The sequence below is a fragment of the Cebidichthys violaceus genome, unplaced genomic scaffold (genome assembly GCF_023349555.1).
Source record: "Cebidichthys violaceus isolate CVI_PGR_0920_01 unplaced genomic scaffold, fCebVio1.0.p SCAF_80, whole genome shotgun sequence".
NCBI classification, from domain to species: Eukaryota; Metazoa; Chordata; class Actinopteri; order Perciformes; family Stichaeidae; genus Cebidichthys; species Cebidichthys violaceus.
The window spans coordinates 81,417-107,537 of record NW_027176965.1 but is presented as its reverse complement, the minus strand read 5'-3'; the positions used below and the strand labels follow the sequence as shown (position 1 = coordinate 107,537).

Below are 26,121 nucleotides of genomic sequence, written 5' to 3'. Positions count from 1 at the left end.
AAATATTCTCACCTAAGAAGTCTTTACTTCTTTTCTTTTGGTTTCCAGGTGACCAGACTTGAGAGTCAGGTGACGCGCTACAAGTCTGCATCAGAGAACGCAGAGAAAGTGGAGGATGAGCTGAAGGCAGAGAAACGTAAACTTCAGAGAGAGGTAGAGTTCTGTTGTCTTACGCTGGGGAACAAAAACAAGGAGCGGGAGCGTTGGACCGGCTCTGTTTTAATCTATTCTCTGTCTCCGTGTGTGGTGTGTGTGTGTGTGTGTGTGTGTGTGTGTGTGTGTGACCCAACAGCTGCGATCAGCGCTGGACAAGGTCGATGAACTAGAGTCGAACAACAGCCATCTCTCCAAACGACTGGAGAAGATGAAGTCCAGTCGCGGCATGGCACAGACTCCATAGAAAGTGGCTCATCTCCTGGAAAAGAGTCTTCCTGCATCTCTTCCATCTGCCTGATAGCAACCGTATGAAAAAGAATCCAAAAAAAAAAAAAAAAATCTAAAATCTTAGTTATATCCACAGAATAGAGAACAACAACAAGCAATGTGCCATTTCTTTGTCTGTTTTCTGTCCGATGAGAAGTCTCCGTAGCGTTAAAGCACACACACACACACACACACACACACACACACACACACACACACACACACACACACACACACAGAACGTACATGAGCGGGTCTTTGTGGTCGACCCTCTGCTCTGCTGAGAAGGGGGAACGGGCCACACGGAGAGTCCCGGGACAGAGCGCCGCTCTCTGTTGTCTCACCCTGTTTTCTGCTGCCTCTCATCGGGATTGAAGATACTGACTTGTCTTGCTCACATGGAGGACGGAGAAATAACTAAAGACGGATCGCAGGGGGACAGTACGCCACCGTGACCCGAGGACGTGATGTTCAGTGCGGAGAACACAACGAGTGCTTTGTGTGTGTCGTGAATGAAAAGGCAAAATGAAGTATTACTTTCCTCATTTGCATTCAAAGCCAAACTATGTTTAAAGGTATCCATGTTTGTGGTAAAACTGAACAAAAAGGATTGCCCCCCCCCCCCCCCCAAAAAAAAACAACACACAATGTAAACAGTCCAAAAGTCACCAGTGGTAGCTCCTTAATGTAGCCGGCAGCTCTGACCCCCCCCTCCCCCTCTGCTAGGACACAAGCTTCTCTGCTTCCTGTAGTCGCTCACTGCTCGGCTCTTAGGGACGCACTGACCCGCTGAGACCCGCTGAAGGAATGTGACGATGGGGGACTCACTGGAGCGGACACACTGGGGAGGAGCCGCTTCACTGTTTACAAAGCTGCAAACTGTTTGTAAGGGAACTTCAACAACTGTCATCTTTGTGCAATAAAAGCTCAACCATACTGGTATGTGCACACCAGCATTTTAGTCCCACCAAACGTTTCCTTCCCAACACTGATCCCCAGTAGACCGGGCTTTATTCTGCCAATGGTTCCTTCATGTTGTCATTCTTCACCTCTTCGACAGCAGCAGACCTTGTGTAAAGTACAGCAGCTTATTGTTTTAATGAGCCTTTTCATATTGTAAGATACTTTACATGTTATGAAATATCATAAGAAACAAATATCTGCTTTTACAGGAAACTTGTAACAATAATGCACTTTAAGTTTGCTGTAATTGTATGTATGCACATTCATGTTACAACAGTTTATTGCAAAAATGAACTGATTAACTATATAATGACAGAATGGTATATTATGAAAAGCATCTAGTTATAACATGAAATATGTTTTTGTGATGGCTGCAATGTGCTGCTGTAGTTTTGCAGTGATTCAAGAAAAACATAAATCATCTAAAGTCCAAGACGACGACGCAATCTTCTCTTCAAATTGGTGTTTACAAGATGCAATATTTACTCTGAGTAGACCAAAATGCTTTATAAGGGTCTAATATATTGAAAAGATTTGAATAACTCTCGGATAGTAACGCGACTGACTGACTAGATGGAGAAACTCCTCCCTGATGAAGGTGAAATCAGTAATCAGTCTTCAATAAAGCAGAAGTTATGCAACGTGGTCTACAAGCAGTGCAGACGTGCTGTAAGAGAAACAGGAGTGCTGTTGTAGCTGGAACACTAGCTGTTCTTGAAGTAACAGAGGGACTCTTGGAATATCATTTTTAACAGTTTATGATTTTTGCTAATGCATTAAAAAAAGGCTTTGGTGTTAGTTTCATCTTTTTTTGGTTTTCAGGAAATTTCTCAGCAGGAAACCACGATATATTTTCCCTTTTCTGAGACATTAAAGGGGAACACCAACTAAATGACGAGGTCCAATATGTTACTGCCATGCCCTAAGAAAGTCCAATCAATACTGAACATGAGCTGCTCTCTCTCAGAGAAAGGAAGTCTCAAACTTGTGATGTCATCAAGTGGCTGCTTCATAGACAATGAATGGGAAGATTGTGAAACCAGAAAGTTTTATTACTTTTTATACCCAGAAGAGCTTCATTCTATCGTAGTGTTGTGGAACAGAAAATGTACCGTACACCCGGAACATTCTCCTGGGTGCTCTGTGTCATCTAGAACGTCTCGACCAATGTATCGTCAATGGAGCAGCTCACTTCATACCACATAGTTCTGGTGTTTAGAGTGATGTGTCTTCAACGTGCATTCTCTCTAGTGTCCATCAGGGGGCGACTCCTCTGGTTGTATAGAAGTCTAGTCTAAAATGACTCTACTTCTCTCTTGATTTATTCCCTCAGTAAACATTGTAAACATGAGTTTATGGTCTCAATCTCTAGTTTCAAGTCTTCTTCAATACAGCATGATGTTCATTTAGTAGTTGTGCTCGACGGGCCGTCACAGTACGTCCGCTTCTGGATGCGTTGGACCATTTGGCGCCCGTAAAAGTCCCGATAATCATCCGGGAGCTCGTCCAGAGTGCGTAGCGCCCTCTCCAGCGCCTGAAGGGCTCGGGTCGCGGCCGCGGGGTCTTTGTTGCCGTACGGGTCCTTCCGGTCATAGCTGTCGGCAGGTAGGTGGCGCCAGAACACATTTACGCCCACACCGAACTGCAGGGCCAGCGTGTTGTGGAACCACAGGGCTGAGGAAAGAGGGGACACCCTGGTTATTTTACTTATTTTCATGAGCAGCATGACGGCGTGATGGTGGCATTGCAGGAGGACTCGCCTAATGTGGACAGTCTTACTTACCAGGGATAAAAAGTAGATCCCCGGGCTCCAGCACACACTCGTATCTCTTTGCCTTCACAAACTCAGGAAACTGATTCAGGTCCGGGGAGTCGATGTCCAGCACCTCCGATTTATCACCTGATGGGTTGAATTCAAATGAAAAAAATGCACTATAATATTTTATACCATAAGACACGCGCATGTCTCCAATCAAATGACATCAATATCAGAGTTTAATATGAAAGTGGACTAGTGGGGTTGATGCAGTGTATTTTGAGCAACCAAACAAACTGGCTTCTTCGCACAGCCACTTGCCCGACAGGTAGAGGTGCAATGCATCCTGGGGGCTGTAGAGAGCCACTCTCTTCCTCCCCGTCACCTGAGCCAGCAGGTTGTCCATCACCTGAAGGAATGGACCGCAAAGACCAGAAGAGGGAGAGCTTACTGAGGCTACCGACTCAGAAACTCAACCTTATTTCATGTGAGAGGTAAAGTATTGAATTAACACTTATATATGTGTGTGTGTGTGTGTGTGTGTGTGTGTGTGTGTATATATATATATATATAAACGCAGGGCGCTCACGTCGTAGTGCGTCCACAGCTGCAGACCACAGGAGCTGATGCGGAACACACTGGAGAAAAACTGATCGGGGTCAAAGAACTGTGGGATGTGAAAATCTTCCGCCAAGTCTGGGAACTGTTTGCTCAGATCAGCGGGTTCCTGAGAGAAAGACGTTTATATTCCTGGTCAAGAGCTTTCGCCGAGTTGTTTATTTGCCATATTAACACAAAACGAATGTCTAAACTTTGATGCACAATCTGAAAGAAGTCTTCTTAATACCTTTCGAACGTCCTCTCCCAGTGATCGAAGGTAATAGCTCTCGTCCTAACATAAGATCAAGGAAAGGGTGTCATTAAAAGATACAACATACTGTAAAATTATATATATATATATATATTTCTGACCCTTACCTCACACAGAAAGAAGTCAGAGTGCTTTTTTTCAGATGCCCTTTTCACAAACTCATTGAATGGCAGAGTCCTGTAAATAAAGAGGTGTAGCTGAGAACTCTGCAGAGAGAGAGAGAGAGAGAGAGAGAGAGAGAGAGAGAGAGAGAGAGAGAGAGAGAGAGAGCTCACTTGTACGCAAAGTTTTTGTGAAGGAAGTCCATCTGCGGCACGGTGGACACGTGGATCTTCACTTCCTTGTCTCCTCCTCTCTGTCCCAGATACTCCACCGTCCACTTCTCCAGGCATGGTCCGAGACACGTGCCTCTGAGGACGGCTGGTCTGCGCTGGGAACAAATCGGCGTACATTTAGCATTCATCTGTACACTCTGATGGCAAATAAATGTACTCCAGGATCCAATATCTTACATAACATTATATATATATATATATATATATATATATATATATATATATATATATATATATACACACACACACACACACTGCCTGGCCAAAAAAAAAGTCGCCACCTGGATCATCATGCCTAGTGCCTACTGTACAAGCCTGTGGGGGCAGTGCTATGATCTGGGGTTGCTGCAGTTGGTCAGGTCTAGGTTCAGCAACAGTATGTGCTCAAAGAACGAGGTCAGCTGACTACCTGAATATACCGAATGACCAGGTTATTCCATCAATGGACTTTTTCTTCCCTGATGGCACGGGCATATTCCAAGATGACAATGCCAGGATTCATGGGGCTCAGATAGTGAAGGAGTGGTTCAGGGAGCGTGAGACATCATGTTCACACATGGGTTGGCCACCACAGAGTCCAGACCTTCACCCCACTGAGAGTCTTTGGGATGTGCTGGAGAAGGCTTTGCGCAGCGGTCAGACTCTACCGTCATCAATACAAGATCTGGGTGACAAATTAATGCAACACTGGATGGAAATAAATCTTGTGACATTGCAGAAGCTTATGGCTGCAGTTGGTTGTGTCTCTAACGTTAACCTGTCATTAGCTTGTCAACATCACCAGTAGACATAACCTGAGACAGCGCCTTGTGTACCTGGATAAGCGAAACCTTTTAGGGGAGTGTAGTTACAGTGCAGTTACAGTGCAGTTACAGTGTATTTTAGACACATTGTCCTGCCGCCGTGAGGACCAACACTAGCCGCCCGGGTGAAGCTTACCTCTGGATAAATATCTCGCAGAAACACGTCCTTATCTACTTCTGTGAATGTCGGCACAGGCACTTTCTCCTGCAGCTCCATTTCACATGATTCGCATAAGAAATGCACGAGCTGGTGAAAGTAAACAGCTCGTGAACTGAACGGGCGTCACACTGTTAGTGTTCCCCGTAGAAACGAAAGCAAAGGTCGGCTGTATAAAACAACAGTACGGCGTGTTAGTTACAAAACAATGTCCATGTTTGGCTGATACACACATTAATCATAGTCTCAGAATGTTATTGCGTTACTGTCTGTGTTTTTAATATTTGCTATTTGTTCCTCACCGGAAGATACAAGCACAAGGACCAGGAAGCTTCCGAGGGGGAAAAAAAAATATGGCGCTGCCCATGTTGAGAGGTTGTCACAGGTTTCCATCAACATTAAGCTTTACTCGTCTATGTTTAAATGAAAGCATCATCCTGAACCGGTCCGGTAAACGGCGGCTACCTTCTCCATCACCCGCCGCTGTGGCAGCAGCGGTCCGCTCGTACAGCTCCGACCGCGGCGGACAGAACCAGAACCAGAAGGTGGTGGTTGTCGGCATCCCAAATCCTTTTATCTGGTTTCGCACCAGAATATACTACTTTCTGATCCGGGCTTACTTTGATAATGAGTTCAGCATTGAAGAGTTCACGGAGGGAGCGAAGCAGGTCTGTAAACACCCGAAAACAGATGGTATTAAAGTGTTGTGAGCTAGCTACGACTTCTCTGAACGCTATAGTGTTCATTGAACGTGATTTATTATATTAATACCGCGTTAGTGATATTCTGCTGTTGTTGAGGACGTTCTGTTGACTCTTGCAGGCCTTCTCCCATGTCTCCAGACTGTTGTCACAGTGTCAGTATGAAGCTCTGGAAGGGCTCGTGGCTAAAGACGTAAGTATGGGAAGCCGGCAAGTCCAAACTTATTCTTCATTCTCTAACGTTAGAACAAAACAAATGTCAACACACCATTACATTGTATACAGAGACATATATATATTTCAGTTGATCATATTGGGAAATCCGCATTTTAACACCTTTTTATATTTTTACATGAAACAATATCACACATAAATGAAGATAAAACCAAAAGCAATAGGACAACATCACGTGCGACGGAGATGGAAACTCAAACATATAGCTTATTTATTTATCATGAAGTATTTTTTCTCGATTGAGAAGTCTTTTGTGTTACTTGCTGCCTTATAAACAGAGTCAGAGATATAGTAGGTATGATCTGAAGCCTTAAAATTCATAAGTCCTCTAATATTGGTGTCAATCTGTTGAAACAGATGAGACCTATACATGTCACTTGATGCCTCTGATCCCCACTTCTGTATACATTATACATGTACTCATCTTTCTGTGTGTGCTGTTTTTTTGCAGATAGTATACAGTGAGTCTTCATTCAACATGCAACAGCTAATTAAATGTCACAAATAGAATAAAAAGGGATTGCCCATTTTAATATTTAATTTTGGTTTTCTGAGATTTTTTTCCTGAGCTGTTTCACCACCGTCCATAATAGTGTTCTGAGTCTGAGTTCAGTGCAGAGCGAGGGTTTGAAAAGCTCAGAGACACGGGGGAGATATGAGGGTTCTGTAGGGATTAACAATTTAGGGAAGAAGTCAAAGCTACATCATTCTGTTTTTTAGACTATACTCATCACTACATATGAAATACTAGACTGTTTTTCAGTAACAGGTGCAACTTGTTATGATGGGTCGTAATAAAAAGATCAGTTGATCATACAAATCACAATTTGATACATCTATGGATTATTTAAGGAACCGACTTAATGGTATTGATACCAAACAAAATAATTTTTTTTTTTACATTTATCAAAGGACAGACTTTTTGGTATTTTAAGATTCGTCTATATAACGGGTGTAATCTCTCTGCTCAAGTTGAGCTTTATCTCATTTTCATGTCTTTGCAGTTGATTGCAAAGCTGGAACAAAAGTGCAACGCGCTGCCATCGAGCCACAAGAAAGCTCTCTCTGCAGACGCCGATGACATCATGTACACGACGCCTGGAGACGTGGGGATCTACTATGATGATGATGGTCAGCATGAAGTCTTTACCTCCCCATGAAAAGACCAAAACCAATCAATTGATCCTACTAACAAGTACTTAGTGTGTACCAGAGCCTGATATATATATATATATATATATATATAGATCGTCTTCCTCTGTAATACAGAGCTCCATTGTTGTCCAAAACTATTAAAAATACACCAAAGAGCCACACTGTTTCACTGGGTGACATGTTCCGTCTTTACCCTGAACACACACACACTAGTTTATTCTGCCTCAATCCCAAATGCACCCTCCTGCTGCTGTAAATATCCACTAGAGCACCATGGGCATTAATCCACAGCTGAAAATAGTCCCCAACAAATGCACTCTTTACTCCTGTAACCTTTATACCTATATAACAAATAACCTTTGTTAAATATTATATCGCCCAGAGGTTTTGGTAAATTGCTGAGGCTTTTTTTTCCCCCCAGTATGATCCAATGGCCCCCTCCCAAAAATAAATAAATAAATAAAACAGCTTTACTGGGGAAAAAAATGAAGGAAACGTCATGAAGAGCAACAGAGGAGGGATCCCTCCTGCAGGACGGAACGGACAGACATGCAATAGATGTTGTGTGTTAATCAGTTCTATTTTTCCAGGGAGAAAATTTGTCAGTATTCTGATGCGTTTCTGGTATCTGACGAGTGCGCGTCTTCCTAACGACACCATGGAGGGAACCCGTGTCTTCCAGGTGGCCATCGGTGGAGAGGGAGAAGCAGAAGCGAAGAGACTCCTAACTGCAAACTATGAGTAAGCATATCCTTCCTCTCAGGAGTGTAATGACTCGGGCTCTGTGTGTATTAGAGTATTAATGCTGATCTTTCCTTTCTTTTCTGACAGATTCCAAAGGGAGTTCACTAAGGGAGTGCCTCCAGACTGGACCATTACGAGGATAGAGCACTCCAAGCTTTTGGATTAAGGTGGTTTTGATTTGTGGCAGTTGTGCCACTGGAAACCAATCAAAGACATGAAATCTTCCTCAGTATTTGCTTTCATTAAATCGAGTAAAACAAAAGCAGCTCAAGATAATCCACAGAGGGAAAACGTGACGCATCGCCTCGCTGGGAGGTCAGAGGACAGCACCAGCACAAACTTGGATTCACTCACTATTCACTGTAGAAAAGACACATGAACCGACTCGTCTATATCACAGAGACTGCAGAGATCTGTGTGCAGTATAACAGTGTTTCTTATGGTGTTCTTCAAAATCTCTGATTAAAAGCAGTGATCAGAACTGGACTACAGCAGGTTTGTGATCTCTTGAACTTCTTATTTTAACTATCAGGTAACATCACACGGGTGTGCCTTGCACCCCTTCTTGGAAACTCTCATCTTGCTTTTTAATTCTGTAAAGACCGACTATTGTCTGGTACTTTATGTCCAAGTAAAGAACTATTATTTTTTCTATGTAGGGCGGTGTGGTATAACAATGTCCCAATTCAATCTGCCAGATTTGTGTCTTTCTTTTTTACCTCACACGACCTGTTGCAGTAGCCTGACATGCTATATGTGTACCATATGTGTAGACACGTCTTTGCAATGATTAAGGCCGCTCGATGCAGCTGCAGCAGACCCTTGATTGTTTTATTAAAGATTTGTGAAATGAAAAATGTGCATTTTTTTAAAATTCCTAATTATTTTGTATCTATTCTAATAATTGAAATAAGGAAGTGTGTGCTAAAACATAGAAACATTAATGAACATTACGTTAAGGCCATGAAATACAATCTTAGAATCAAAGATTTAAAAAAAAAAAATCAATGAAATGAAAAATAGCATGAAAGAAAACCAGAGAAGAAAACACATCAAGCTTCTAACCGTGTCACTTCCAACCGTCTGCTCTCCCATTGGTGTATTTTCTCAAGCCGCTTTCCTCCCATTGGCCGAAATCAGTGCCAATCACTTCCGCCCGTGCGCTATGTGTTTCCTGTTATGCGGGTTGAGCCGGTGAGGATGACAGCCCGTGTGGTGTCTTACCACGGCGAGGAGTCGCCAGAATGACAACGAACACATGGAGCTTGAACACCTGTGATATCTGAAAACCCAGAGTCACAGTTGAACCATGAAACTCGCCACTGTGGCCTTTTACGGGTTTGCTCTGGGGCTTCTGGCGGTTGGCCTGCGAGAGTTGCTGACTGGCTTCGAGGAGAACAGATGCAGCATGACCTATATGTTTGAATACCCGGAGTACCGGGTGAGTAGCCGGGCTAATTATTCCACTTAACGCCTCGTAACATACGTCAACCACAAATTAGCTAGTTACGTTGCCATATTTGTAGCGCGCTTTCGAGCATAAATGCTAATAAAAGAAAGAAGATGCAGCATCTTGCTAACGTTGAATGTCTCGTTCACTTCAACACCGCGAACAGAAAGTCTTTCAGGCGCAACAGACGACATCAATCATCCGCGCCGAGCGTCTTTTAAGCTAACTAGTTATTTCCTGAATCCTGCTAACGTTAGCCGACAGCTGGTACCGGTGGGTGTAGGGTTGTGTTGGCTTCTTCACACACACACGTGTCTGGTTGGAGGTGTGTGCGTGCGTGCGTGTGTGCGCGCGCGCGCGTTAGCCAAGATGATCTGCTAACATCAACTGCTGACCCTTGAATCCCCTCAGCCGATGAGCAGGTTCTTTAAAGACGCACAGACGGCTGAAGTTATAGCGTTAGCTTACATTAGTCGTGCAGTGTTCGGTCGCCCTCCTCTGCTTTATGCTCACTAATGTGTTCATCTGGCCAGAAGTGGAGCACAGCTGGGGGCGACGCACAACATGGACATCGACCTTACTTCACACTATGCTTTGTTTTGTTAGGGAGAATATAAAGACCACCATTTATCTTTATGTTGAATCAGGGCTAGCTCAATGTTACCTTAGCCCGTGATGAAGACACAGGGCAGATGAGAAAATACATAATTCCAAAGACTTGATGTTTCTGTCATATCAGTGTGACAAACCATGGGTTTGAAATCAGTTATTGCAATATTGTCTGGTCTGCTTTTAATATGTCCATCATACTTTCACATGGCCCAAGTCCAACACCTCAAAATACTCATTTTGCAGTAATAAATGCTGGATAAAAGCAGTAAGCACTCACATCGGGAAGGATCATTTGTTGGCAATTTGACTTTCAAAAATATCTAAATGATTTGTAAATAATCAAAATTGCTGCACATTAATTTTCTCCCAATCGACCACTAGATTAATGAACCAATCGTTTCAGCCCTAACCAATATGGCCCAGAACGTGGACCGAGCGACGTGCTATAACAAAGTCTCACATGAAGCCAGAATTAAGCGCAGGTTTTCAGAATAATGCTGGTGAGGTGCACAGCGAGGGAGGGAGGGAGGGAGGGAGGCGTTGTCTCCCAGCTGGAGAGTAAGATGAACACCCTGCTGTAGTGTGACTGCTAGTGTGACACAAAGGTTTAATGAGCTGTCTGAGATGGATGTGACCGTGGGACTTCACCTCCTAACACGGTGTGTCTTGTGTTGGCTTCACAGCGTGTGGCTCTGCCTCGCCGGGTGGCCAGACTGTACCCGGCGTACGGCCTCTACCTCTATGGGGAGGGTCTGTACGCCCAGGAGACCCGCGCGCTCAAACTCACCGGTGCCCCTGTGCTCTTCCTGCCTGGAAACGCAGGCAGCCACAAACAAGGTAAGTCCACGCTGTTAATTTAGGGTTAAGCAACGGGAGCAAAGAGGGTGGAGGTGGATTTTTATTCAATAAGCGGATGTGCTGAGGTTGTTTGAGGTCGTGAGCGTGGCTTCATGCTTTTTGTTGATTAGTCTCGACCTGACCTGATCTACCTGCAGGCAGACTGGATTGTCCTGCACAATTTTGCACGCAAGCTTTCATTTTTTTTAAGGCAGTGGATGGGAGAGCTTTACCATAGCACAGAAATCAAGTTTTACAGTTGTTGTTTTTTTGTGTGTGTATGCTGTCCTGGAATTCAGATCTAAACCGTTTAGAAAATGTATTCGTCTTGAAAATCTGGCTTTTGCAAGTATTTCACAAAAAGCGTGTTTTTGTTTTGTCATTTTTAAGGACATGCACACCCAGAGCTAAATACTTAATTATTCTAATTGGACTCGTCAATTAAAGGATGAGGTTGGTGACAATATTACTATTAACCTATTAAACCCCAAGCAGCAACCTCTGTTTCTGAGAAGTGAAGCCAATGCAGAAGTTTCTTAAAAGCTGCATTCTCTCTAGTGTCCACCAGGGGGCGACTCCTCTGGTTGTATAGAAGTCTAGTCTAAAATGACTCTACTTCTCTCTTGATTTATTCCCTCAGTAAACATTGTAAACATGAGTTTATGGTCTCAATCTCTAGTTTACAGTCTTCTTCAATACAGCGTGATGTTCATTTAGTACATTATGGTCCATTTAGAGATAAATAGAGCAGGCTATTATTTAGGGCGGGGCTACCTTGTGATTGGCAGGTCACTACCGCTACCAGAGCCGTATGCGACGTCTCTACATCAGTCCTAATATGGTCACTTCCGTTCACTGGTTGCAAAAATTCAAGATGGTGACGGCCAAAACACAGACCCCGGTGCTCAGTCCACAAACCAATCCACTTCTATACAGTCTGGTAAAAGCAGATCAGTGAGCCGCACTGTTGCACCGGGTGACATCACTACTCTGCATGTATCCAAAGCCTGATATATCTTCCTCCTCTGCGCCATCCAGCTCCATAGTTGACCAAAAACTATTAAAAGCACATCAATGAGCCACGCTGTAGTTTATTTTTGAGTAAATCCCACATCCCGCCGTCCTGCTGCCGTAAACGCTCACCAAAGCACCAAATTTGCGTTAATCCTCTGCTGAAAGTAGTCCCTGTAGAAACACAACTGACTCCTGTTCATGTAGCGTTTGCTAAAAAAACTACGGTGCTCAGCTGTTTGAGAACATGACGCAGCCTTTTTACAAAATCTCATTTGTGATCCATTATGCTCTAAGTAGGAACATGTGTGCTTGGGTCTGAGTGCCACAGACGTATAGTAACACATAGTATTCTATCTTATATTTCAGTTAAATTGCATTTGTAAACACTTGGGGAATCAAACCTGGACCCTTTTGTTGATGTAGTCTTTACTCATAACTCAGTAAAGCTCTAAGTGATACAAACCCTTCCTAAGATGCTGCCCCCCCCCCCCCCCCCTCTGTTCTATCTATCAGTTGTGTGTGGGAGGAGAACACCCGCGCCTTTCTTCATGTGAATACAAACGCATGGTGCTGTTACACCGTGGTGTTTGTGATGCTGGTCCACGCTCTCTCTGTTCTTCAGCTGTTTCTTGGCTCGCGTTAAAACTCCTCCGTCCGGTGTATTTTTAAACAGCTGCTGTTCGACAGGCTTCCTTAACTTCGCAAGTTACAACAGCTCCATGAGGAACCAGCGTCCAATCGGAGCGGGTTGTGTTGGTGCTCTTAAATGAGCTTTTTTTTTTATTTTAGCATTAAGTAGAGTTTTCTTTTAAGGTCACGATCAGTCGCCCCGAGGATCCGAAGAAGCTCAAGACGTGATGACTCTAATCAATAATTCAAAAATAGTAAAAAAAATAAAAATAATTTGCATATAAGAGCTTTGCATAAGTAATGCATAAATAACACACGCCATCAAAATGTCTTCTTCTCTTCACCAAGCTCGCTCCCTGGGCTCGGTGGCCTTGAGGAAGGCCGAGAACATGGAGGGCGGTCTCCACTTCAACGTGTTCACCGTGGACTTCAATGAGGAGCTGGTGGCGCTGTACGGTGGCAGTCTGCTCAGGCAGACCCACTTCCTGCACGAGAGCATTAAGGCCATCCTGAGGCTCTACAAGGTCAGGGTCACTCACTCTAGATGAGTGGAGTGATATTCCAGTGGGGGGGGGGGGGGAGATACATATCGCATTTCATCAGCCGCTACATTTAAACTTTAAGGCGTATAATGAATCCCTCTGACTGGTACGTCTTTAGTAAACAAGCTGACCTGGCAGCAATAGCTAATTATAGCCAATGTTAACGAGTGCAATCAAAATGCACAGTCGGTAGAAAATATTCATTAGTTCATCAAGCCGCCTTCCTTTTATTCTGTAACTCTACTATCTGGTGACCTTATCGCCCTAAAGTCATTATTAGTGGGTTAAGTTCCTAACTAGTCCGTTCTCTGTTTCCCCTGCTCTCCAGCACCTGAAGACCCCGCCTCAGAGTGTGGTGCTTGTCGGTCACTCCATGGGAGGAGTGGTGGCCCGGGCGCTCTTCACTTTGCCCCGCTTCAACACCAATCTGGTCAGCCTCATCATCACCCAGGCCTCCCCCCACCTGGCTCCGGTGCTGGCCCTGGACCCGTACCTGCTGGGTAAGGAGAGCTCCGAGATGTGTCCGAGACTTATTTGTATAGCTGTAACGGGAACTTTGAATTCAGATGACTTATCTTAAAGTTAGAATAGGTAACTCTTCTGCTTTAAAATGTCTAAAATCGACTAGCGGCAGCTCGGCTCGCAGCCCCTGCAGGACGTCCCGTGTGTGCTGAGCAGTGACAAAGAAACCCCCGATTTTTAATCTGAAACTGCTTTAGTCACTGCGTGCGTTTGTTTTGGAGACCTCTGTGAATGATTTGACTCAATAAGCTGACTGCAATAACAGTTATCGTGGTGGAAAAAACAACTCCCATGATCCCTCTTCTTCTGTCTTCTGTCTCTGTGCTCCATGTAGATTTCTACTCCGCAGTGAGACAGAAGTGGGTGAACCAGGCGAAAAAGCTCAGGAACGTCACCGTTCTGTCTGTCGGGGGCGGTTACCGTGACTACCAGGTCCGCTCCGGACTGACATCCCTGCCTTGTACCCCAGGAGACCCCAATAAGATGTCACTAGTGGTAAGTACTGTTTGGGGAACTTATTTAGTGGAACTTGTAGGAACTTTTCCAAGAACCCTGGAACATGTTTAAGAAATGAGGAGCTTTACCTACCAGGTAAAAAAAAAAAGTGTGTTATTCCTGGAACTGCTTGAAGCAAAAGAGCTCTGTGTTTCAATGTCGTCTTGTTTTTTCTCAAGGCAACTGCAGTTCCCAGGACTTGGGTGTCCACTGACCATCTGTCCATCGTTTGGTAAAAGACACAACATTATTCTTTAGAGCGATGTACATTGAGATAGAATGCAGATTATTAAGATGCAGTGTGTGTACGTCTGTGTGTTCCAGGTGCAAAGAGCTTGTCCTCGCTACCGTCAGGGCATTCTTTGACCTCATCGATCCTGAAACCAGACAGGTCAGAACAACAAACGCATTTTAAGTGAATGCGTCTGTGAAGACAAATGGAGGGGTGTTGTCATAGCAGACAGACGAGTTGTATTACATCTCAGATAAGGTTTGCGTCGCGAGCACGTGCCATCTGTTTCAAAGCTAACCAGTATGTTCCTATTAGTTCACAGTAAACCCAGAGAAGAAAATGGCTGTACTAAACCATCACTTCATCAGACACCCTGTCAGGATGCTGGGAGAAACTCAAGACACCTCCATCTCCATCTTAGGTTCGAGACAAACCCTTACCCATGGAGCGGCTGGCTGGCTTTCATTGGGCTTCCTGTCCATGTGCTTTTAAAGCCACATCTCCACACCTGTATTCATTGTATTGTATTAGGAGTTTTCACTGACTCTTTAAAGCGAATGAATGCAGTTTTGTTTGAGTGACACTATTAAGGAATCACTCATACCTGTGTGCTGTTTTTTTTTCTTCCAGATTTTCCTGAAGCGTGGAGTGAAGTTAACACGCTGCGTCTGGCTTACAGCACACCAAAGGTACCAGACTCTGTACCAGTATATTAAATGGGTCATTTACATATTTAAGAAAACAAAGCCCTGACACAAGACAGACAACAGTGTGCCACTTGTCTTCAGCGTTGCTCTCTGTCCACAGGAAGGACAGGTCAAATACTTCCTGTTCGCCCTGTCGAGTCGCAGGAAAGCCTACAGCCATTTCTACTGCCGGAGCAACAACCTGGTGAGTTTTCAGCACCGTTGTGCCGGTGCCGCTATTTATCCTACTGTACTGTTGTCAAAGGTCCATTCTGATTTGTTGTTGGACAGGAGATGACCAGCTGGGTGTACGGCTGCGTGCACAAGAACGGTTCTTCGTGGTAAGAATATGATAATGGGGTATCTCTTACACATCTTCGTTTTTTTTTTTCACAGTCCCGAATATGCTGTATGTCTTTTGTTGTTATATTACAGTAGATGATGAATGCATTTCTATTCCTCTTCATTTGTGCTCTTTGATTTTTCCAGTGTGCAGGCGGTGGATCTGTCCATGGGAACTGAGCTACTGCCCCCCTACAAGGTAACCCTCCTCTGAGACAGCGCGTGCAGTCCAGTCTGAGCTGCTGTTGGTTGCTCATAACTCGTCTGTGATCCTCCTCAGATCCTGATTCTGAGTCTCGGTGACTTGTCTTCAGTTACTCATCTGGTCGTTTCGGCCTCCAACCTCAACGGCAAGCAGGTACGTTGAAAGCTACTCTGTTCTCTCTGGAGATCAGACGCTTCTCTCTCTGTTCTTTGTCTGTCCGTCCTGCTGGAAGAGAAGACGCAGTAGCGGGACATACGAGTCAAGAGGATGTACCTCTGCACAGCTGGGCTTTGAGCTAAATGCTACCGACGGCATGCTAACACGCACGGTTGGTGACATGTTTCCGTCACACACACACACAAGTGGGTGGTCCGCTAGAGAGAGTAGGCGGAGCTAACGCAGGAGAACCGCTCTTCAACTTACTTGTGTGAAGTTTTTTTTCTTTCTGCTCTCTGCTAGCCCTGCATGTTGACGTTAAATATTGCTGAACAAACAGAAGAAGAGCGATGACTACAGACGATGAAACTCCCTGAGATCCTAAAACACACGCGCAATTACCGTCTATCACCAGAGAACAGAACACATCTTTGAGATTGTAACTTTAAGCATGTTGGCATGCCACGTTGTCGGTCTTAAACTAGAGTAATTACCTGTTTTGACCAGATGATGGCACAAGAGGAAAAGAGGAAACTATGAAGGCAAGTGAAAAAAACTAAGAGGAATCAGAATGTAGGGTTCAAACAAGTTGAAAGAGTTCCTTGTGGAGAATGAAAGCCTGAGACGAGGACAGACGAGGAAAACCCTTACCTTGAATTATCACTTGACGTTACACCATTTGTCTCGTCCACAGTTCACGGTGGAATGCGAGTGGCAGAGACAAGAATCTCAGACTCTGTCCGTCCCAGTGCCACACGTTCTGTCCTCCGGTGAGTAGTGTTACTGTTGATGTGGATTCCCTTAAACACGCGTTCCTTTTCAGTGACTGTCGGTTTTCCAGGTTTGACTGTCAGCGATGTTTCGGTCAACTCCTCCGGACTTCTTCACACCATCAAGCTGCAACACTTTGACCAGGTAGCGTTCACTTTTTTCACTTTTTTCACTAGGCGCTGGCTCGACTCGGTACCTCTGTCCCTTCTGTGTAACTAAACTGTGAACACGTCTGTGTCTTCAGGTCTATCAGGCTTTCAGAATTAGTGTTGCAAGCCAGTGTAAAGTAAATACAGGTAAGTTTGTCATGTGATGCATAGGCAGGCTACGGAAGCCCTGAGAGGCATGCGAGAAAAACTAATTCTGGTGTTCTGTTTTTTACGTCTGAGTTGAATAGTTTTCTGTCCTTAAACTTATGTTTTGCAGGTTTTGAAAGGTGAAAAACAAATTGTAAATGGAAGATGTTGTGTTTGTTATAATACTCATTTTGACAGGCTAAAGTGCATCACTACCCTATGTTCTAAATAGCACTAAAAGCATTATTTGTTTCTACCTGGTGAGTTTACATTTCCATATATATATATATATATATATATATATATATATATATATATATATATATATATATATATATATATATATATATATATATATATATATATATATATATATATATATATTAGTGTGTTACAAAGTTAACAATAAAACTCACCTGTTGAATGCTTTTAGTGCAAGTGAGAACATGAGGTAGTGGTGCTCAATCGGCCTCTTGTGGTCGAGGTGAGTACGACAACAGACACAAAATATGACCTGAAGAAGAAAATGTTGTTTCAACTGCAAAAACTTAGGAAACTCAGAAAGATGATCCTGGAAAAACCTTTGTGTTCCCCGTGACAAGTCCTAGACTCAGGAGAGAAAACTATTTAGATCAGAGATTTTTCTGGCTTCCACAGAAGACACTCGTGTTGAAATGTAACCATGACCATCGCTTCATGTCTGTCTGCAGAAAGACTGCCCAACGTGTACAGAATACACGTGCCGTGGTTTCGAGAGGACTCTTTAACCACAGCCAGGTCAGTTATGTCACCGTCTTGTTGTCTCTTTGTTCTGGCAGCTTTACGTGTCGTATTCACGGTTTCTTGTCTCGACTCGATCTGTCTGCCAGTGTGCCGTCAGTGACCGAGATCTCAGGGATGCTCCACACAAGTCGTCCGGACGACGCCTCAGGTGTCCTCCTTCAGCTCCACACTGCCCCCAACTGTCAATATAAGGTACAGCTCCTCAGGGCCACGGCCTGTTGACAAGTCATCATGACAAACGTGGTTTTTAATCATCAAAAAGGAATTTAAAATATGTGTTTACCTTGTGACTATAACCTCAGGTGTCAGTGAGGACTTCATTACCCAGGGTGCTGGGACAGGTACACATTTCTTGTCTTTTTTTCTTTTCTTTCCTGTTAGTTTAGTTTTTGCTTAAATGAAAACAGTCCTTCGTGTGTTGTTCTTCTGATCTGCTCTCTCTTCTCTGACAGATACTGAGGTTCTGTGGTCCCATGGTGCCGGTGTACACAGCTGTGACCCTGCTCCAGGCCTGTGGCGGGCAGCTGTCCACCATCCTGAAGTCAAGGCGATCTGCAGACATGAGCCAGGTGGTGGCCAAGGGCCTGCAGCCTCATAAAGTCAATCTGCCCGTCTATATTCTGCACATCTTGCTAGGGTAGGCTTTGTGAGATTGATGTTGACGTTAATGAGAGCAATCAATCTTGACCTTTTGGACAAAAATAACACAATATCAAATATTCTCAAACACATTTTACTGTTCCTTCCTTCCCCTCAGCTGCAGCTGGTTTCAAGAGGTCTGGTCATTTCTTTACCTCCCTGCTATGGATGCCCTCCCCCCAACCCACCCTGACGGTGGGTCTCCTGAGGGCGTGGCATCAGTTGAAGAATGGCCCCTCCTGCTGTCCCCTCTACTGTACATCTTGGGGGCAGCCGTGGCGTACTGGGGCAGCACCCTGCTCCGTCTCATCATGCGACTGATCTCGCTAATAATAGCTCCACTCCACAGGTATGGCTGTAACAGGGTGGTCTTCAGGCTCTGTGAATATATATATATATATATATATATATATATATATATATATATATATATATATATATATACTAACACATCCATTCTTAAGTGTCTCATACAATAGGTTTTGACTGTAAACCTCCTTTCCTATGCAGACCATCCGTCTCTAGGGACTGTGGCACCCTGCGACTCCGGACCCAGCTCCTCGTCGCTCTGGGTCTGACTGTTATGGGAGGGGTGTGCTGTGGGGCGCTGGCGATCTTCGCTGCCTTTCTGCTCCACCTCTACAGGGTGAGTCTTAGCACATGGTCATACAGACGAAGCCCCTCCCAGTCTTTAACGGAGTAGCATCAAAAATCAGACCAGACTCTGTTTATCCCCTTCTCGACATGCATCCGTCTTTGTTTGCATTTTCAGTTACTGAGGCTCCAGATGACAGAAAGATCCTTGAGTCACATGTTGAATCTGGTAAGATTTCCAACCTCACCGGCCAGCAGCGGGGGGGGGGGGGGGGTCAGTTTGATGGTATTGGGGTTGCTTGTGATTTGAATGCAGAGCCAGGGTTTCAGAATCTGTGACAATATTACAATGTGGTTCTTTTCAAATTACAGTTGGAAGTAAATCAAGTTTTTCCGCCATCTTTCCAGGCCCCCCCCCAGAAGCACAGGGAAGCCGAGAACGGCACAGTCGATGCAGAATCCCTGAGCAAGTCTAAAGAATGCAATGGCGCCCCCCTGCTGTCCGAGTGTGCTCTGCAGGAGGTGAGGGACGACTTGCAGCTCCACCTCTGCCTATCGGCCCTCTTCACGCTACCCGTCATGATCATCGCACCCTCGCTCCTCCACTGGACCCGCAACCTGAGGTACCGTATGAAAATGGAAGGAGAGCACCAGGGACACCCACGACAGTGTTTATTAGGAAGTGTGTTGTATCTGTGCCTCACTCTGGACTTTTTGGGCTTTTGATTTGAATTTAAAATTAGTTTTTATCATTTTGTCTGTTAATACATATGGCATACGTTGTGGTTTTGTTTTACTTTGTTGATGTTGAACCTCCAATCCTATAATTAGTCTTTAATTCAATTTTGCAGCCGGAATGCAGACACTCCTTCCCTTAAGCTTAGTCTATGCTCTCTGGCGTGAGCGCCAGAAAATGACGTGATCACTGCAGGCGCCTCTGACATTTTGTAACTTGGCGTTCGCAATCACATTACTGTCACAAATGGTTCACTGATAAAAGCACTGTTTACATGTCAGTAGATCATACAAAGAAGACCTTTCATGTTCAGATGCTTCAGAAACAGAAGGTCTTAAATCTTCATTTGAGGAAGTTATTTTGCAGCCAAATCAAATTGTTTACAGGATGTTAAACCTTTGGGAGGAGTGACATAAAGACGCCGATCACAAGGTAGCCCCGCCCTAAAGCATCCCCTGCTTTATGGTCTGTTTGACTCTAAATGGACCATAATGCACTTAATGAACATCATGCTGTATTGAAGAAGACTGTAAACTAGAGATTGAGACCATAAACTCATGTTTACAATGTTTACTGAGGGAATAAATCAAGAGAGAAGTAGAGTCACTTTAGACTAGACTTCATAGACTTCCATGCAATCAGCCTCCGTACATGTTCGGAGCTATAAACAAAGCTTTAAGGACAAACATGTCCCCATTAAAACCACAGTTGTTGATCCTGAAAAGGAATGCATATTTGGTTATTAGGATCAGGACTGAAGTTATTCATGAAAAACTTTAAAAAAAATCATATTTAGTATATTTATAGCAGATTTAGACAGTGGACATTTTTGTCCTTTAAGGTAACACGTAGGAGTTAAAGATTAAAAATGCATCAAAATCAATGTTGTTGCTAGTTATTGACATAACCTGTCTGTGGGGGAAAAATCATCCTACTATCAATTATACAGAAAATAATGAATTATTAAGCGTTATGTAACAAACTGGCATTTAATGGGTCAAGATTCTAAAAATAATAATGATGCTAAATTGTGCTGTGTATTGACAAATCCACGGCGCTGTCCCTGGTGCTGATGTAGCAGACGGATCTGTAATTGACCCTTCGCTAAGTCCCGCCCCTCGAACGCAGACTGGCCAATCGTGGCGTAGCATCAGCCACCTCCGACCAGGGTCCGACACGATCTGGCTCTGCTCCGCAGACTCTCGTGCAGAACGGTGAGGAGGTGTACATGAAAGTAACGGGTGTTCATTGTGATCCTCTGCAGGTATTCCACCCAGCTGGATCCTGACCCTTGTTGGCCAAGCAGTGTGCCTCTAATCATTGTGTACATCCTGCTGATTAACTGCAACACTTTAAAGCTCAGCAACAGGTAAGAGCACTTTGTCTGACACACACACACACACACACACACACACACACACACACACACACACACACACACACACACACACACACACACACACACACACACACACACGCGTTCCCCATTCCATTTGTTACCCTGTCAGAGTTGAGGGGAGTTCTGCCGCAGCATCCTCACGTTTCCTCCCCCGTCTCTTTCAGTAATCTCCTGCCTCTGACGTCCTGCCTCCCCCTCCCCTTGTCCATCGCCATGGTGACCTTCTCTCCGCTCCACCTCTACAGAGTCACCTACTTCCTGTTGGCGACGCTCGTCCCTCTGGCCCTGTGTTGCCTGCTCTGACGGTACCCGTCCCGTTACAGTCCACATCCCTACCATAACAAGCCTTTCTCTAAATTGCAGCCCGACTCGCCGAAGCTGCTCGAGACCGATTTTGTTCCAGGAGGACGCGCTCTAGCTCGCTGCCGTGGAGCAGAGCCATAGACATACATAGCTTGGGGAACTGTGCGCTCGATGTTGGCACTAAAAGCTCCTTGGCAATTACACTATGTTTTCGAATGAGAGGATGTAATGGCCTTGGACCATTTGGTGTGAATATGGCTCTGAAGGATTGACCTGAAACCAAGTTTGCCTTACTCTGTATATCTATAGCTCTGCCTTCAAGGAGCAACAACTCCACAACCAGTGAAGCTACTGATACTAGAGGTTCTTAACAGGGTGTCACTGTTAAAATGTGCTCTTTTTTTTTTTCTTCTCGTTGTTTCCGGCGTCTAACAGTGGCGTTGTTCACTGCGGTCACTGCGCTGTAAACTCCTTCACTGCCTCCTGCTTAGAGATGACTTCTAGCTGTGTTAGGGTTAGGGTGACCTTTTGGCTTGCTGAAGCACTTGGCACAAAACCGGTGGCAGTGTCACACATTCGCTCCACTAGAGAAAAATCCAAAGTTATCGTGTTTACATTTTCTCCCATATTCACCTTTTTTTTTTTTGATACAGACCATGGCAGCGAATTAAAGGGTTGCACCGGGAGGCTGTAGTGCATGTGAAGGCTCTAATCTGTTACACAATCTGTTACACAAGCTCTTTGTATATTTTACATATCTTATATATTACAAAATCTGAACATTAAAAGTTGTATTTGTTTTTACTGAAACGGAGTATTTTTCTGTTGATCAGTTTAAAAATATCACATTTAACTCCGCTATGAATCCATGTTGTAAAACGACGACACCGCAGTGCTTGATCCAGTGACCCCCCCCCCAATGACTGGTGCTGAGTTGTACTGCACAGGTGTTGACTGGTTAAAAGCCATCGCATCAAAAGTGAATGAGGTGATTGGGAGATGAATATGCTAAAGGGACAAGTTGGCGTCAGGGGATGGGACGGCTCATGGATATTCATCGAGTTGTTCTAATGTTCTGGACACAGTCGCGTGACAAAGTGAGTCCCTGAGGGTTCCCAATGACTCGCTGGTGATTTGATACGATGCAGAGGAAGCTATACGTTGCTCTTGGTGAAGCGTCGGGCTAGCGAGGTTCAGAAAGCAGATTACTTTCCCTAAGCCTGGGATTTATGTTCAGTGGAGGATTATGGGATGCCTGTTTAGTACTGCAGCAGATCCGCAGTATGATTGGAGCTTCAAACGGCAACTTCAAGCTTTTAACGGAAAATGTTGTAACTGCTGCCGTCTCGGTTAATAAGTGTCTTGTATTTCATGGTCACTGGTTATTGAGGCACTGGTGTACAGGTGAATACTTAGGACCAAGGATACCACCACCGTATGTCTTACTTCTTCTTTTGTTTTGCTTTGAATAGCTTTTCATCAAAGACGGATCACATTTGCAAGTCTTGAAATTACAGCAAACATCTTTTTTTTTTTTTTTTTTTAATGTTTTATTTCTTTATGTATTTCTTTAATATGTAAGAGCAGAGTTCTCCTGGTTCCAGATTATAACCTTTCAAGATCAAATTAGAAGACGAGGCTGGAGTTGTTCCATATTTTTCTTGTTGTCAACAAAAGCCAACAGTGTGTTATTTCATCTCAGTGCTCAGCCCGTTGCTTCCTACTGATGACGTTGCAAAAAAACAAAAACAAAACAAACGCTCGATAAAGTCCTAAAACAGCTGGGCACTGTAGTTTTTAGTAAACGTTGCTCAAACGGGAGTAAAAAGTGAAATTGTTGGGGACTATTTTCAGCTGTGGATTGATACACGAGGCTTTAGAGACACGGGGAATACGTATTGGTAGAATCAGTTGTTGGTTTTGGTCTTCTAATGGGAATTGTTGACAGAAAGAGAAACATAGAAAATCCCCAGACTCCTCCTTTTTAATGCCAGCTGTTATAAGAAGAGGATGTAATCTTCAATATCTTGAAGCTTTTGGATTTTTGTTGCCACGACTGCCTCATAGCGTCATCACGGTTGCTGAGATGAACCGTTTCCTGTCAGGTGGCGTGTGTGGTTCCGGCACGTAGGCCTCACCTTTCTATTGATGTTCTGTCAGCTAATGACTTTTACAAGACTCACCTTTTTTTTTTTTTACGTTTTTCACAAAACGTGTGATTCAGAAAGATTTAAAACATGCCGGCCGATCGATTGATCTACCGCGACTGGACCGGAGTTTCATTTCACTTTTTATTTTCTTTTTGTACTCGATGCCTCTCTGTGTTGAAGATGGCGTCTTACTGTCTTACTGCTTCGCCTCGTCCTCCTCGTCCTCCTGGTCCTCGTGCCGTTGCTCACGCCCCCTCCTGTCAGTGGAGCAGCTGCTGTGCCTTTCTGCTTCATACCTGCCCGTCAGTTAGAAAAACAGCCGGTCCTCGGCAGCACTGGCTCTGCCAAAGTGACAAAGGCCCACGGTGAGTGGAAGTGGACTCCTCTGGTTCCACTCACCGAAACATTTCCGCAACACGGTGGTATGATTTTCACTTTATTAAAACCCTGAAGATAAGTTCGTTAGGGACCAATCTCTCTCTCGCCCCTCCAGCGAGAACACAATCATGTCCGTCAGCGCGCTCTGCAAAGACGCGGCTGCTGTTTTCCCCATGTGAATGTACCCGCACCGAATGTCTCCACGGGCGCGTGAGTTTAATACTAAGTACTAGTGGTGTAAGTGATCCGCTTTGTCGTGCACTCGTCCGTTTGGTGCCGTCTTAGTGCTTTGAGATGCACATCGTCTGCCTCGTTGTGAATTGGTGGCATACACTTCTTTGTAGAAGAAATTAGTAAAGATGAGAGCTGTGTTTTTTTTGGGTTTTTTTTTTTATATGAATATATATATGTGACTTTTATCGGTGTTCACTGTGATTATGTCCTAGTTCCAGATATACACATGAGGGGGTTTCTTTCCAAACGGGAAAAGTCATCACTTAGGGGGGGGAAACCAAAAAACAAATGTGACATTTCCTCAGAGAAAATGTTTTCTAATATTAGCCGTTTTTAAAAATGAGGTTACAGTTTGTGTCTTTGTCTCACATTTATAGAGTAGGGCAGAAAATCAGCTCCTTGAATACTTCCGGAATCAGGTTAAAACTTTAAAGTTGGAGTAAATTAACACCAGGAATCACAGTCTACATTTTCATAAGCACTCAATTTTAAATAACTGCCATTTTTATAACCGGCAAAAACAAACGGCGCTCCCGTTGCTCTCCGAGTGCAGCTGTGTAAAGTGTCCATATATGGTCTGTTCATTTGTGCTCCACCGTTTGAACCCAAAGGGAACTCTTACAGGAAGAATACATGACTTTTTATTTGAATTATCTTAATTAGAATGTGTCTGGGTGTACGAAAATATGAAGTTGTTGGAAATGAAGTAAAGTGAAGCATATTGTCCAATACCTTTCCTGTCTTGATAGTACAGTAGGTGATACCTCAGACCATGTTTTAATAACTCATTTGTATTGTTACTCAAATACATTACTTTTTTTTACAAAAAAGTAATGTATTGTTACTTTTTTTTAAAAAATGTTTTACATTCTGCAGCATATAGTTCAATCAAAACATCAAATATCCTACAGACAGCTCAGTCAGACCAAACTCCTTTTTTAGAATCAAGTGTTTTGACAGATTTTAGGAAGTTTATTCATGTTCCAGCACATAGATCTTGCATTAAGGTAAACTGTTGTGCAACGCCACAGTATGACATGACCTGTGACCTGCTAACCAACCCTGAACTCTATGAAACTATAAAATCCGTTCACAAACCTGGTCGTTGTTACATTGGTAGTTTGTGTTCACTATTATTTTCTTTATCGAGTAATGAAGAATGCCATTAAATATGACCTCTTTTTTTCCTCCACTGTCTGTGATGATATGGAAGTAAAAATGTTACTACTGTTTATAAGTGCTTTAAAAGTCCGTTTTTCTTCATTCTGCTTCTGCCTAGAGTGACTTTAAAACCTGTAACCTCCTGCTGGCTGGTGGCCGGTCCTTGTTGTGCAGAAATATTTGCTAATATACTGTAACAGGTGGTCGGGTGAAAGAAGAGAACATGTACCATACCTGAGGGGTCGTTTTCTTTTATTTCTGTTTTCTTGAGAGGCTCTGGTGTGGAAGAGTGTTTTCTCCTCAGGTTTAAGCATTATTGTGTCAAAATTGATTGCTTTGATGTTTTTATATTTCTCACATTTTTATCTGATGTCATTCTAAATGGGCAAACTGTGCAATTTTTGGCACTATTGTTGTTGCAATAAAACCAAGAAAAATAAGTTTGTTGTCGTTGTTTTATTATTATTATTATTATTATTATTATTATTATTATTATTATAGAAATGTTAAGGGTACGAGTAGGACATGAATATGCTTTAAAGGCCTGGCACACACAAACGGATGTTTTCTCTTATTCTGGCTGATTAGAACTCTCTCTAACGCTCTGGTTGAAGGTAGGTGGAGCTGTAACATCATCAAACATGAGTTAATAAGAATAATAAGTGAGAGTTATCGCGCCTGAACAGGTCCAACATGAGAGTGAAGGCGATGTTGATCAAACACTAGAAAGACACAAACGTGGTCTAAATAGGGGCAGCATGTAGAAACACCTGTTGGACTATATCGTAGTAACAGATACCCAGAGTACTCAT

General features: G+C 43.8%; 4 protein-coding genes across 7 annotated transcripts in view; 3 read left to right on the top strand and 1 right to left on the bottom strand.

Annotated features, from left to right (window-relative positions):
* The window catches only part of lrrfip1a (leucine rich repeat (in FLII) interacting protein 1a), a 45,861-nt gene extending 43,677 nt beyond the window's left edge, over nucleotides 1–2,184 (top strand). For all 3 annotated transcript variants that reach the window (XM_068702075.1, XM_068702076.1, XM_068702077.1), the window contains 2 exons: nucleotides 49–153; nucleotides 293–2,184. In XM_068702075.1, coding sequence (XP_068558176.1) covers nucleotides 49–153; nucleotides 293–400 — 213 coding nt within the window. In that variant the 3' untranslated portion in view covers nucleotides 401–2,184. The remainder of the gene's footprint in view (nucleotides 1–48; nucleotides 154–292) is intronic.
* Nucleotides 2,185–2,417: 233 nt separating this feature from the next.
* On the bottom strand, nucleotides 2,418–5,675 carry tyw5 (tRNA-yW synthesizing protein 5). 2 transcript variants are annotated; one of them, XM_068702079.1, is made up of 8 exons: nucleotides 5,611–5,675; nucleotides 4,289–4,438; nucleotides 4,121–4,190; nucleotides 3,990–4,034; nucleotides 3,732–3,869; nucleotides 3,464–3,551; nucleotides 3,170–3,286; nucleotides 2,418–3,060 (listed from the first exon to the last, which is right to left on the bottom strand). In XM_068702079.1, the coding sequence occupies exons 1-8, from the start codon at nucleotides 5,673–5,675 to the stop codon at nucleotides 2,789–2,791; spliced, it is 945 nt and encodes a 314-aa protein (XP_068558180.1). In that variant the 3' UTR covers nucleotides 2,418–2,788. The 2 variants fall into 2 exon arrangements, with proteins under 2 accessions (XP_068558180.1, XP_068558179.1); XM_068702078.1 differs by lacking the exon at nucleotides 5,611–5,675 and adding an exon at nucleotides 5,288–5,448 and having other exon boundaries at nucleotides 4,289–4,443.
* maip1 (matrix AAA peptidase interacting protein 1) lies at nucleotides 5,662–8,628 on the top strand. The gene is made up of 5 exons (XM_068702080.1): nucleotides 5,662–5,976; nucleotides 6,131–6,202; nucleotides 7,248–7,374; nucleotides 7,989–8,139; nucleotides 8,230–8,628. The coding sequence occupies exons 1-5, from the start codon at nucleotides 5,662–5,664 to the stop codon at nucleotides 8,306–8,308; spliced, it is 744 nt and encodes a 247-aa protein (XP_068558181.1). The 3' UTR covers nucleotides 8,309–8,628.
* A 686-nt stretch (nucleotides 8,629–9,314) lies between these two features.
* On the top strand, nucleotides 9,315–25,749 carry pgap1 (post-GPI attachment to proteins inositol deacylase 1). The gene is made up of 26 exons (XM_068702105.1): nucleotides 9,315–9,583; nucleotides 10,888–11,041; nucleotides 13,034–13,209; nucleotides 13,556–13,727; nucleotides 14,084–14,244; nucleotides 14,424–14,476; nucleotides 14,569–14,635; nucleotides 14,792–14,897; nucleotides 15,107–15,165; nucleotides 15,284–15,367; nucleotides 15,454–15,503; nucleotides 15,652–15,703; nucleotides 15,785–15,862; nucleotides 16,560–16,635; nucleotides 16,707–16,780; nucleotides 16,881–16,932; nucleotides 17,643–17,709; nucleotides 17,802–17,907; nucleotides 18,018–18,056; nucleotides 18,168–18,352; nucleotides 18,473–18,703; nucleotides 18,865–19,000; nucleotides 19,127–19,177; nucleotides 19,357–19,571; nucleotides 20,949–21,053; nucleotides 21,248–25,749. The coding sequence occupies exons 1-26, from the start codon at nucleotides 9,452–9,454 to the stop codon at nucleotides 21,384–21,386; spliced, it is 2,820 nt and encodes a 939-aa protein (XP_068558206.1). The 5' UTR covers nucleotides 9,315–9,451; the 3' UTR covers nucleotides 21,387–25,749.
* Nucleotides 25,750–26,121: the final 372 nt, after the last annotated feature.

Bases quoted from the DNA above. Each gene is read 5' to 3' on its own strand.
- tyw5 (XM_068702078.1), bottom strand. From the start codon at position 5,368: ATGGAGCTGCAGGAGAAAGTGCCTGTGCCGACATTCACAGAAGTAGAT. The intron at 4,444-5,287 runs GTAAGCTTCACC...ATTTGTTCCCAG, and splicing joins TGCGAGATATTTATCCAGAG to CGCAGACCAGCCGTCCTCAG. The intron at 3,287-3,463 runs GCAAGTGGCTGT...TCAACCCATCAG, and splicing joins ATTGCACCTCTACCTGTCGG to GTGATAAATCGGAGGTGCTG.
- maip1 (XM_068702080.1), top strand. From the start codon at position 5,662: ATGGCGCTGCCCATGTTGAGAGGTTGTCACAGGTTTCCATCAACATTA. The intron at 6,203-7,247 runs GTAAGTATGGGA...ATGTCTTTGCAG, and splicing joins AAGGGCTCGTGGCTAAAGAC to TTGATTGCAAAGCTGGAACA. The intron at 8,140-8,229 runs GTAAGCATATCC...CTTTTCTGACAG, and splicing joins CTCCTAACTGCAAACTATGA to ATTCCAAAGGGAGTTCACTA.
- pgap1 (XM_068702105.1), top strand. From the start codon at position 9,452: ATGAAACTCGCCACTGTGGCCTTTTACGGGTTTGCTCTGGGGCTTCTG. The intron at 15,704-15,784 runs GTAACCCTCCTC...GATCCTCCTCAG, and splicing joins AGCTACTGCCCCCCTACAAG to ATCCTGATTCTGAGTCTCGG. The intron at 18,057-18,167 runs GTACACATTTCT...CTTCTCTGACAG, and splicing joins TACCCAGGGTGCTGGGACAG to ATACTGAGGTTCTGTGGTCC.